At 37.9% G+C, this 13,418-nt stretch overlaps 1 protein-coding gene and 1 non-coding gene across 2 annotated transcripts; both read left to right on the top strand.

Annotated features, from left to right (window-relative positions):
- The first annotated feature begins 512 nt into the window (after positions 1 to 512).
- TRNAQ-CUG lies at positions 513 to 584 on the top strand. The gene has a single exon. It is a non-coding gene; the product is annotated as a tRNA-Gln (tRNA).
- Positions 585 to 1,285: 701 nt separating this feature from the next.
- On the top strand, positions 1,286 to 11,449 carry CETN3 (centrin, EF-hand protein, 3; the record flags this gene model as incomplete). The annotated part of the gene is made up of 4 exons (XM_010016081.1): positions 1,286 to 1,457; positions 3,257 to 3,371; positions 6,547 to 6,738; positions 11,029 to 11,449. Coding segments are annotated over 4 exons (523 nt in total), but the record flags the coding sequence as incomplete, so codon positions are not given.
- Between the last annotated feature and the right edge of the window lie 1,969 nt (positions 11,450 to 13,418).

Here is a 13,418-nt window from a genome sequence, read left to right as displayed (position 1 = left end):
GGCGCCTGGGTCACCGCAGCCTCCAGCCACTAATCTGATCCCTTCCGCGGGGGAGGTGGGGGGGGTCAGACCCGGCAGCGCCTGCTCTCCCAGGGAATGCTTTGGGAGGGTCGCTTCGGGTTTGTGTGAGGTGGTGCACCTTCAGAACGCTTTTAATAGGCGTTGGGGTAGACTGTTTAGTTTTGTTTTGGTTTTAGTTCCGATTCGGTAACTGTTGTGTAAAGAGACCGGGCTTCTGAATTCTGTAACTGACACATCCTTTTCAGGCATAATTAATATGCTTATATGACTTATGTGATCCTTAATTTTCAAGTCCGAGAACTTCATGCTTCATGTGGTAAAAGTGGTTGTAGAAGTGGTGCTCAGCTCCTTGCACTTCACTACTGCTTCGTCTTTGGGGGGAAAAAAAAAATTGTGCTAAACGCTAAAGAAACATTGAGTAACCACATTTTTCTTCTGTCAGAGTTTGGCATTAGTCTGCTTTCAGATTTGTAGATCACCAGCTCCTTAGAGGTCCCATGGTGTAACGGTAAACACTCTGGTCTCTGACTCCAGCGATCTGAGTTCAAATCTCAGTGGGACCTCAAGATTTTGTCTCCCTCGGGGCTTTCTGAGCATGCTTACACTTTGACAGCCTTACTTTTATCCTGGAGAAGAGAAGGCTGTGTGGAGACTAGCCAAGGAAAAATGGGCTGTCTTTGAGCAAGACTTGGTGATTTGGGGAGCTTGGCTCTTTTGCATATACCAAAACAAAGCAAGAAGTCTTTTGAACAGTATGTGTATGTGAGATTGAAAGGATTTTAAAACAATCCGTAAATGGGAGATTATCAATAAGAACTGTTACTGGCAATAAAGCCGATTTGTGACACCTGACACCCACATTAATAGCCAGACAACCCAGTTGTCTGGCTCAGATAAGCTTCCAGCTGCCTGTCTGTCTCAAAATTCTGTTTTCTAAGCTACACTTTACCAATAAGGCATTTTCAGGAGTTGTATCATGTCAGCTGCTAATCTGTTTTGTAACCTCAAGTATTGTTTTTAACGGTAGTTTTTCAATCCTCTTTTTTGTTGTTGTTATTTACTAACCAAAATGCCTGTGCTGATTTTATTTTGGGGGGGCAAGTGGCAAGTCATTCAGCTTTCACAAAGGAATTTTCCATTGCAAGTGTTAGTTTAAACTGGGAGGGCAAGCTGAGAAAAGATTGAATGGGTAAGGCAGTAGTCTGTCCTGTTATGGTGAGTTTCTTGTTGGTAGAAAATGTTACTTATGGTGGTATCTTCCCAGTAGAAATCAATTATGCTGGATTTCTTTATTATACAGGAATGAGCTTTCAGTGGACAAAACTAAAAAGAAGAAAAGAAGAGAACTGACTGAGGAACAGAGGCAAGAAATCAAAGATGCCTTTGAGTTGTTCGATACAGACAAAGATAGAGCAATAAATTATCATGAACTAAAGGTAAAAGTGTTTTTTTTTTCATTGAAACAATTTTATGGCAGACAAAATATATCTGCTTCTTAGTGAGTTTTTAAGATGTTGGTTGTATCTTTCAAAAACGCTCCGTGTTCAAGATCTCTTGCAGGGCTGAAGGAGTGAAGGATGTTCAGGGGGGTAAAAAACCTAAAATACTGCACTGCTGTAAGAGTGAACTTTTCTTCCCACACTATATACTTGACACAATAACAGAATTTCTGTAGCGTTCTGCATAACACTGGTTTGAATGCTCTGAGGGTTTACGTTAGACAGGTGGCTTAAGTAGGTAAAGCTCTTGAAAAGCTGTTTGCTTCTTTTTAAAGGCACTGAATGATCTGAAGCTTGGTGAAAACCTGTGAAAATCCACAGGTTTCAGATGCTTAGGTAGAAGTTGTAAATCAAGTCTGTAAAACTGTTGACTACAAGCCAGAGCTTACCCACTTACGTCTTTCAACAGAGAACCCATGGATTGTAGGCATGAGGTGTGCTATTTGCTGTGCGTGTGGAGGCTCAGCAGTTGCCCTTGCCAATGAAGGCTTCTCCTATTACCAGCTATCAGCAAACAGAGGTTACATCAGTCTTTCGTAGAGACTTCTCCCATTTGCGAGTCTCAAGAAGTAGAACATGAAGTTTATTAAACCCTCTAAATCTTTTTATAAATTTTTATTCTAATTGTACTGCATCAAGAACAAAAAGTGGCTTTGGAGAGGCTAGTGTTTCTGAAATGTATTGGGTGAGATTCTTTTGGGAAGGAATGCCTAGATCAATCTGGTGGCTCCATGTTCTGTCTTTACCAAGTAACTCAAGGAGAATGGGGGGGAAAAACCAGGAGAGTCTTATTTTTACTTTAGTTGCTGTGTAAGGAACATCTTAGGTGCCATATCTTTATTTCAGACTTCGGGTATTTTATCTCTGCTGGAAGCCAAATTGAGCAGGGAGTGCTAGGGACTGTTTTGGTGACTTTTTCGACTTACGCATGCTTTGAATTTCCAGCTGTCATGATTACTTGCAAAGCTGTTTTCTTAGCTGTCTAAATAAATGTTGTGGCCCTGAAGATAATGCTACAGAGGAACAGAAATAAGTAAAAACCTGTCATCTTCTCTACAAAATCAGTGGTTTCCCACTTCTGGTTTAGTATATGTTTGTTGGTTTATAGGAAGTCAGTGTAATGTTTGCTGAGAATTTGCCATCTCAGTTGAAATGGGAAACTAAAGGTGTACTCCCAATCTAATGGAAAAAGAAAAAAAGAATTGATTTATGTTTTTCACTGGAAAAGCAGTAAAATCACTTGTAAACCCATAAACGTATATACCTGCCCATGGCAGGGGGTTGGAATTAGATCATCTTAAGGTCCTTTCCAACCCAAACGATTCTGTGATTCTATATACACTTAGTTTGAATACTGAGTAAGAATAATTTGAAGAATGGAAGAATGTTTTTCAGTTTTATCTTTAAAAAGGGTCAGTACTTTAAATGTTTTGGAAATGAGGAAAATAGATCAATTTGTCCTGAGAAGCATGTAGTCCAGTCTGTAAAATCCCTGAAAATGGAAAGACTGGGTTTTTTCATTGTAACTTCATGTTTCATTTGCTACTACGAGTTTTAGGTGATTTTTTAAATACAAAACTTTTTTTTGTTTGTTTTTGTTATTTATTATGGTTGCTAAACCACTGGTATCTATCCTCTCTCTTGGGCAAGAGGGTAACTACTGAAAATAAAAAGAAATCTGTGAAATCTGTATTTTAATCTTCATATATGGTTGCACTTCCACTTTATTCCAAAAGGTGGCAATGAGAGCCTTGGGTTTTGATGTGAAAAAAGCTGATGTCCTGAAAATACTTAAAGATTATGATCGAGAAGCAACGGGCAAGATCACCTTTGAAGATTTTAATGAAGTTGGTATGTGTTTGATTGTGTACCTTTAGAGAAATTTAGTCCATAGAAGTGGTTACAGTTTTGAAACAGTACTTCGTCTACTCTTTCAGTTATCTAGTACTATTAGAAATAGAAGAGGGGGATTTCATTTCATGTTTTTCTTAGTAAAAGTCAGTACTGGAGGAAAATAAATCTTTGTATTGTGAATACTCAGTTTGATGTGTAGAGATGAATGTATAAAAGGAAATAGAGTATACACAGTCCTAAACTTTTTCAAACTTACACAAAGGAATAAATGCTAACTGAAAACGTAGATAATTCTTATGTTGCTTATGGATGTTGTAGGATTCTCCTTCCTGCTATGGAAAAAGTATTTGACATACTATTTCATGGGAAGGAGGGTATACACAGACAAACTGCAAACTGAGTACAGACTTCGCACATAACAAAGATAAGAGAAATTGAAGCAGATGTTAAATATTGTACTTCAAGGATTTTCAACTGTTGATAAAACCAGTGGAATTTCATTAAGCTGCTTCTTTCATCTGAAGATTGATTATTGCACAGTTTGACATACTTTGAGTATGTACTGATTGCAGGATTTTAAAAGATGAGTTTAACTTTCTTTGAAGATATACACAATTTGTGTTTACCAGAGGGGGGGAAAAAAAAAAAGAAAAGCTATGTGGGATTACTCAGTGTATGGCTTTATATCTCAAGTTTTATTATTCCAGTCTATGTGTTCAAGGTATTCGATTCCTTTAAATTTTCTGAAAAACTACCCTCAGTGTAGTGCCTGTGTATTTGATCCTGATTATGAGTAACAATCTGTTTAAAGTGTCAAAACAGTTACTGGTTCAAATGTGGCAAATTTTAATGACCTAACAGGTTAGGGTTAGAGAAAGTGTGCAGTTAACGACAGCAAGTTGTATGTCAGAAAAGAACTAAAAATAAAGCCTTTGGGGAAATACACGTGACCAGTCCTGATTTAATCAAAACAACAACACAACAGATAAACAAAACACAACCAAATAAGAAAAGTTAGCATATGAATAGTAATAAAATTATAATTACATCATTATGCTATAATATTATAGGATTGAATCTTGTGTAATTACTTTTTAATTCCTGATGTTCAGTCCTGTATTTTTCATTCCTGGATTCCTGGTTCTGCCCTGGCTTCACTTTGGGCAGTCAATATGTGCTTTGAGAAGCTAGGAATATTCTTGTAGGAAGCACAATATATACTGGGAAGGTGGTCAAACCTGTCCCAAAACTTGAACTGGATTTGAGTGCTGCTGTGATGCAATATGACCTTGACACAGAATTAAACATGATACCACTTGTAGCAAAAAGATTAGGGAGTTAGAGAAAATAAGTTATAGAAGTTTCAATTGTGAAGAGCTGCTGAACAGAGCTAAGCAATTTTTGAGCTGTCAGTTTTTCACAGTCTAATGTTCATCATGCCTTTAAATGTAGGAATGACCCGTCTGAAATGTATAAAGATGTAATTACATTTTGTTTGGTTTTATATTGATTATGTTACGTGTAGTACTAGAGACCTAGTGTTTTATTGTTCTTCAGCTAACATTGCAGTTGTCTTTTTGACACAAAAGGTAGACTTTTTCCAGTGATGTAATGCTGTCATGTGAAGTTGTTTTAAGTGAAAATACTTGAATTTAGTACAAATCTGAGTTATTTATGTAGACATAAAAAGTTCATTGCTGTAGTGAGCTTGTATGAGCTTGAATCAAATTCTTTCCTGTCAAGTTTGCCACACCAGAGCAGGTGTTCATCTGCAGACAGTAGCAGATGCTGAGTGGTTCTCCAACCCCCTCCAAATAGGGTTAATATGTTTTTAATGGCTCGGTAAATGTCAGAAGCAGCAAGCTCTGTAATACAAGACTAGCAGGTAAAAGATGTGAAGATGTATTACAGTTGATTCATCTGAAATAATTAGTAGGAAATATTTGATGTGGCAAGTTTGTCTTTTCTGTTACAGAAACTGACAAGTGGTTGTGATAAAAGGAATAATAAAGACTAGTTAATCCTTTCAAAATTAACATCTTGTAATTCATGGCAGTGCCCTTTTCATAACCCCTGGGCTTAGGGGTTTGGGTTGGTTTTTTTTTCTGTTAGTTTGGATTTGTATATGTCCTGGGTTCAGCTACAGCAGTCATTTTTTCTCCTTCTTAGTAGCTGGTGCAGTGCTGTGTTTTTGACTTTCAGTCTGGGAACAACGCTGATAAAACCGATGTTTTTAGTTGTTGCTAAGTAATGTTTACTCTGACCAAGGACTTTCTCAGTCTCATGCTCTGCCAGAGAGGAGGGGAAGCCAGGAGGAAGCAGAGGCAGGACACCTGACCCAAACTGGCCAAAGGGGTATTCCATACCACAGCACGTCATGCCCAGTATATAAACTGGGGGGAGTTACCCGGAAGGCCCAGATCGCTGCTCGGGTCGGGCTGGGTATCGGTCAGCGGGTGGTGAGCGGTTGTGTCCTCTCCCCTTGTTATTCCTCTTATCATTATTATTGGTGGCGGTAGTGGTTTGTATTATACCTTAGTTACTGGAGAGCTGTTATCTCAACCCGTGGGAGTTACATTCCTTCGATTCTCCTCCCCATCCCTCCGGGAGCGGGGGGAGGAAGGAAAAGGGGGGGAGTGAGCGAGCGGCTGCGTGGTTCCAAGTTGCCGGCTGGGCTTGAACCACGACAGTATATAAAAGAGACGTTCCATGTGAATATTTTTCCTTTCTTAGTGTTTCAGTCTTCTCTCCAAGTCAAAATTCTATACCGATCAAAACATATAAAATAAAAAAATAATTATATGTTTTCATCTGTGAAAGGTGATGGTTTTTTTTTTCTGAAAGGTAAGTTTGGAACAGACGAGGTATGTGTATACTTTTAGTAACTATTGAAAAGTGTGTTGGAAGCATGGCTGTGTCTAAGTTGCCATATAGCTTTCCACTGCAACAGGTATGTCCCAAAGAGAAACTTCTTTGGAGTTTGAGAAAAGAAAGATGAGAAAGAGAGGTAAAATATCAGCCAAACAAATATGTGTGTTCAGTTGAAATATGTAAAGATGAAAGAAAGGGTGAAATCAGAAGAGTATGTTCTTCATACTGCCTCAGTCTGTTAAGGTCGTTCTGAGTTTATCCTTCACAGTACTTTAGTCTAACTTCAGTATCCTTCTTGCAGTGACAGACTGGATATTGGATAGAGATCCACAAGAAGAAATACTCAAGGCATTCAAATTGTTTGATGATGATGACTCTGGTAAAATAAGTCTGAGAAACCTGCGCCGGGTTGCTAGAGAACTGGGTGAAAATATGTCAGATGAAGAACTACGGGCTATGATTGAAGAATTTGATAAGGATGGAGATGGAGAAAGTACGTATTAGCAAACAAAAACTGAAATAGTCTGCTCTTGATTTTCTCCACTTTTTAAATGTGCTTATGTCCTTTTAGGTTTTTTTCTAAATAACTTTCAGCTCAAACTTACTTTACCTTACAGATAATGGAAATTATTGGTTTTGACAGCTACCTGTCCTGGAAATGCATATTTAAGTCTAAAAATCAAGCTGATTTCTCAAGTTTATTCATCACTAACTTTTATTCAGCCAATTATTAAAAGATAGGTGACAATGTACTTGAAGGTGAAAGTAACTGAACCAGTACATGGGAGGTTCGGTGGACCAATATCACATTTTAATTTCCTTATAAATCAGTGAAAGGACTAAAGTGCTAAGAGAAATCTTTTTGATCACCTAGTCAGTATTTCTCAGGTGATGTGCCTCTGGTGATTTTGGCATGTTAGTCAGATTTGGGGTATTGAGCTAATAAATTATGCTGGATGTACCTGGGTCTATGCAGGATCAGCTGGGATGGGTCAAAGTGCTGAAAAGCATAGCATAGCATGAAAAATGGGTCTGGCAGCTGACAAGGTCCCTATAGACTGAGCTGCAGGAGGGAGCTATTAGCTAGATAAAGAATGAGTTAGCAAATCCAGTTTATACTTGTTAAATTTTCATGAACACTAAAACATAGGTTGTTTTCATTAAACTGAAAAGCACCCTTATGTTTACATCAGAAACAGTAATATCTGAGTTTCAGGGACCAGTCGCTTGAGACCATGTACCGGAACACTGCACTTTTAACAGTCATCAAATCCTACTTCCGAGTTTTTCTTTCAGGATGGTGACTCATGTCTGAGCTTTCACTAGCATTTCATCAACTTTTCAGTTACAATAGTATGTCTGCTTGTGAGCTGCTGCATCTGTTGGGCTCAACCGTCACTACTAGTGGAAAAAAAAATTGCATCTCAGCCTTGTGACCGACACCCCTTCCCCCTAAACTATTTGCTGTAGATGTTATTCCATGCTTGGGAATACAATTACTTAAGTGCTGAAACAACCCCTTTTCTTTCAAGAGATCAGTGGTGTGGAATTGCACACCTTTTGGAGACAAAGGTAGTGAAAGGTCAGTGATTCAACTGCCAGAGATGTGTTAAAGCTGACACTGTTATTACTAAAGTAAGTGCTGGGGTCAAGCGTGTGATTTCTTTCCTTTTGAAGCTGTTGTTTTCTGGTATTGGTCTGTGGTCTGAGGCCATGGTTCCTTAATAAATCCATACTACATAATTGCAATGTTCCTCCACACTCCCAGCTGTGTCTTCCCACCAGTTTCTCATACTGGCAGGATCTGATCCCACAGGCAAGATGTTTTAAGGAGGCTAAGCTAGGAGAAAACTATTCATTTAGGTTTTTAAGTGTTGTTTTTCTCGCTGGTTAGATCCCTGAACTGTCTTGCATCTTGATCAGATTTTGTTGGAGCTGCATTTGAGAAAACAGATTTTGGGTTTTTTCTTGTTGTTTCCTATAGGATAATTGAAGCAGGTCAGTGTAGTGAAAGCTGGAAAGCCTTTTTTTAGGGACTTATCTGTGTGCAGTGACACACAGGATTGCAGCTGTGAATTCTGGTAGACCATAGGATACCTATTTACTTGTCAGTAGCAGGCAAGGAGTGTTCTCTGTTTTCTCAATCCGTTAGATAAATTGCTGGTCTAGGTTAAGTACTTTCATTTTGGCTTGTTTTGCTTTTAATAGGTAGAGTTGTATTGCTAGCTTTCCTTTATTTTAAAGTGTAGTTGTAGAGGTGAGCGAGAGTAGAAGTAATCTTCAATCACATTTTGTTCTGTGTCTGGGAGCTGCCAACTGAGATGTCAGAATCGTGGATCAAGGTTGTTTGTTTTTTTTTTTTTTTTTTTGTCATGTGGCTATTTGGTCACTATGAGTTGAATGTAGACCGTTAGGTCTTTTCAGGAAGGTTACTGAGTCATAATTATTTTGTAATTCAGATTGATCAGCTAAGAGTGGGTGGCTCAGTTTCCTCTTATTCATTCATCCATTCCTTCTTGTTGTTAGGGCAATCAAGCATGAGATCGAATGTGGAAGATTGACAGCATAATGTTTGTATATGGTGCTGTTTATCCTTAAGGTTCTGTGTGTTTTCTGTCTTTAAGGAAAACTGATGCTGTTTCTAGCTTTTTAACGTTCATTCTGAAAAACTGAACAATCCTGTGAATTGCTGTTCCATTTAGTTTCAAACATCTGGGCCATGTAACATAATCTTGCTTTCATCTAACTACATGTTTTCCTGCCCTCCAAAATATAAATATCTGAAACTCTTAGGTGATACTTCAAATACAGGAATAATATCACTTGGTTTAACACCCTTCTTAGATATAATTTGCTCACAGTGAAATCAGGTCTGTTTTGTGATACCCAAGCTAGTTGAACCCTTGGGTTTTCAGCAAAACCTCTAAGCTGTACAGGTACACTGTAGGTAAATTTCTGTAGAAATAAGTATTTTTTACATATTTCTGTCTGCCTTAAAAACGTAAGTAATCTTATTTTTGTATTTCTGGTCTTAAGGAATGACTTCTGTTTTGGAGTGTATTTTGAGAAACTCCATGCTGTCAGTTCATGCAGCTTTTATTGTCTTGTGTGGATGCATCTGTAGGAAATAACGATCCAGTTTTAGGTCTCAGATTTTGGCACCGAATTAGGGAAAAAAGCCAAGAACAAAACCCTCCACTGGAATAATACACTCGTTTAACTCTCCAGAGCCTAAGTCAACATCTTCTTTATATTAGCTGTGATACTAGTTTGTTCTTTTGTGATCATTTATGTCATGGAGTTGAGGGAAATCTCACATTTGGAAAGATGGTGATTGCTTATTTCATTGTGCCTAACTTGTGAACAGATCCTAAGGCTGAGCAGGATTAACTGGGTTACTGGAAATTGTAACTACACTTTTCTTTGCAGTTGGTTTGAATGTTACAAAATTTGCCTGTCATTATAATGCTGTATTTCCACTTTGTGGCATTGTTTAACAACGATATTTTAAACCAGAGAATATTTTGAGGAGGATGTTCGTATTTGTGCTGTTCCTGTGCTGTTATTGTGATAAAGCTGTGGAAATGCTTTTCAAAGTCATACAGTCAACATTATGCTTATGTGTAGTAGAACACGATGTAGCTATATGAGGGACTGATATTTCACAGCATAGAGGCCTAACCTAAACTAAATCTACTTGTTTAATATTTTTTTACTTGTGCTGCAACAGGGCAGATTTAGGTTTATTTTCTATTTATTCTTTAACATAGTTGGACTTGTTTGATTTTCCTCTAGCTGTAGATGTAGCTCTTACTAGTGCTTTGTTTAGGAATAGTTTGGGCACATTGGCTGCGACAAATAATTGTCAGGGAGAATTCTTCATACATGTCTGGCCTTTTCCATACCACTGATTTACTCTAATCATTCTCACTACGGTAATTAGTTAGAGACTGAACATATTCATTGGTTAACTCTTTTTATGGTGGCTCTGTTTTAGCATATGAGCAAGGTCAATAGCTCAGGTATAAGTGCAGCAAAATAATTAATGACTGCTAATTAATTTATTATTATGACTTAATTTCTTTGAGTACATTTGTGTGAAATTTCTGTTAATTATAACTGAAGAATGAAGAAAGTTCAGATGGGGAAAAGCTTGTTGAAAGTCCATTTAATTCCAGTAAATTTATGGAATCATTAGTAAATGATCTTAAAATTCATTTTGTATTTGGCAAGTGTTACAGGTTTGAGAGAGGAATTTCATGTTTTGGTTGGGTAGTTTGGACATAAATGTTTGAATCATGATTTCAAGAACAAAACTGAATTTGATCATAACTGGAGCTGCAATATTGTTGCTTGAGAAGCACTTATTAAATAAAACTTTAATAATGGAGGATAAATTTTTATACTAAAAAAATCAATACTAAAGTATTATGTTTTTGAAAAGCCATCTTATTAACATACTTTTATGAGTGTTTTGGTTTTCTTTCCATCTTGTTTTACTTTTCAAATACTTTTACTTTCATAGTTACAAGTAATAGCTTGTTATATGTGAGATAGATTCTGGCTTAAGTTTTTAAGCTTGCATTCTGACTTTTCCATGCTGAAAAAAAGTGAGGTTCTAGAAACAAAAAAAACAGACTTGTAAACCCTGACTAGTAATGGATCAGGCGCAGCTAATACTGACTGGGAAACCTTTTAAGCAAAATGCATAATACAGAAATGCATTATTTTGTGGTTTGTGGATGTTTGCAGTTTGTTTAACAAATTTTCTCCTTTTCTGCAGTCAATCAAGAGGAATTCATTGCTATTATGACTGGAGATATATAGCATTAGAAGAAAAGAAGTGAACTCAGCACAAAAGGGAGGAGTCATTGGCAGCTTCCATTACAATGTTTTCTACTTCCATTCTTTTCTGTAGCTGGAGTGATGCAGAAAATTACTTTCTTCAAAATAAAGACAGGTTATACACACTGATAGTTCAGTACTTTCTATCACTAAATATTATCACTAGAATAATTGATACATCATTTTAGAACAAGTAAGCAAATGCTGCATTTCAGAATGTTTGAGTAGTCATTTGTAAAATAGCTTTGTATAAGATTTCTAAATTGTTTCATAAGAACCTTTTGAAGTTGATTGTGTTAGCCTTAGTTTTGATACATAAGGCTTGACAAACTTCCATTTAGTAAAATGTTCTTTTACTATTGCTACTTGAAAGTAGGGGTTTTTTGGTAGTTTAATCTGAACTGGACTATAATGTAAAATCCCACAGGGCAAACAGTATTTTTTTTCACTTACAGGCTTTTACTTCCACTGTTCTAGATGAACGGTAACATTAAATGAGCAAGCATTTACATCTTCAAAGATTCGGTTTATTAACTCTGTATTACCGCTGTGTGATAGCAAAGCACAGGCAATATACAATCATAGAATAGCTAGGGTTGGAAAGGACCTTAAGATCATCTAGTTCCAACCCTCCAAATAGGCATGATGATAAACTGCATCAAACTGACTCGAGATGTCAGCTGCCAGATCTGAGAGCTATGGAGACAGTGACAGCTGTTCATGATGAGTAGGTGCTCTTTCTGCAGTACTGAGTTAGAAGAAAAGCATCACAAGGAATGAACTTTTAAAGTAGTTGAAGAGACGATGTGTTTCTAGTTTACCAGGTGTCTTCCAAAAAAATTTTTGTGGGTTGCTCTTCTCGATTTTCTGTATATTGGTTGTAGTTTCTTATTTTTTGAATTTCTCTCTCCTTCTACATAAAAAAAAATGTACCTTCAAATCTTTGTTAATCCTGTATTTATTGTCAGAAAAACAGCTGCTTTTAACTGTCAGTAATCCTGGGGTTATGAACAGGTTTGCCCTGCACAGACAATCAGAGCTTAGAAATTACTGAAGACAGAAGTTGAGGTCATCAAAGTTAATAGATTTTTCCTGTTATTTTTGAGTGGGTATTGTGCCATTCTTATCTGTGAAATACTGTGTAGCTCTCTATTAAGCCATCAATATCAATCATACAGAAAGTTGCAGCAATTCAAAATGATTAGCAGTGGCTCTACAGAAGTATAGAATTACAGACTGGTTTGGTTTGGAAGGGACCTTAAAGCTCATCCAGTTCCAATGCCACGGGCAGGAGCACCTTCCACCAGAGCAGGTTGCTCCAATCCCCGTCCAACCTGGCCTTGAACACTGCCAGGGACGGGGCAGCCACAACTTCTCTGGGCAGCCTGTGCCAGGGTCTCAGCACCCTCACAGGGAAGAACTTCTGCCTAAAAGCTCATCTCAGTCTCCCTTCTTGTCAGGTCAAAGCCATTCCCCCTTGTTCTGTCCCATCTGCGTGGCCTCCTCTGGAGTCTCTCCAACAGCTCCATGTCCCTCTTGTGTTGTTGCCTCAGAGCTGGATCAGGACTGCAGGGGGGGTCTCCCCAGAGCACAGCAGAGGGGGAGAATCCCCTCCCTCGACCTGCTGCTCACGCTCTGGGGGTGCAGCCCAGCACACGGTGGAGGTTCTGGGCTCAAGCACACACAGGTCATGGGGAGCTTCTCAACACCCAAGATCCCCAAGTCCTTCTTCTTGGGAAGAATATATCCATATAACTTAACCTCCTTCGTGTAACTGTTTGAGTATTATCTACAGATAACTCGTGTAGAACCCCAGTGGGCTCTGTGGCCATCAGCTGGGATTGTCCTGCTGGATCATTCTCAGTTAGAGACATGTCTTTCTAAAAGCCTTTGCTAGGAAAGGACGTTTCTTCCCATTGAGATTTTTTCTTTTTTTTTTTTTTTTTTTTTTTTTTTGATATGCAAATATAATTGGGAAAATGGTAGGGATACAATTAATATGATATTTGTGGGAATGGATGAGTAGTTAGTATTTGTCTGGGAAACCGAAGTCTTCTTGATGTTCAGTTAGTATCTCAGTCTTAAAATTTGAGTGAAACTTCCTCTGTGCTCTGTCAGAGGATTTTATCAACAGGTTCCTGCTCAAAAAGTGAACAGCATGAAGTATTTGCAGGATGAAGATTGGTGTTTATGGGGAAAAATTCTGCTATGGCTAGTACAGACATACTTTATTTCTTCTATATGAATTTCAGTATAATAGTTGATAAAGAAGAAAAATAAGAGCTGAAGGATTTCTACCAAGCAAGAGAGAATCTTGCTTTGGAATAA

This window comes from Nestor notabilis, unplaced genomic scaffold (genome assembly GCF_000696875.1).
Source record: "Nestor notabilis isolate BGI_N333 unplaced genomic scaffold, ASM69687v1 scaffold14976, whole genome shotgun sequence".
Lineage (NCBI taxonomy): Eukaryota > Metazoa > Chordata > Aves > Psittaciformes > Psittacidae > Nestor > Nestor notabilis.
This window is presented reverse-complemented; position numbering and strand designations above follow the sequence as displayed.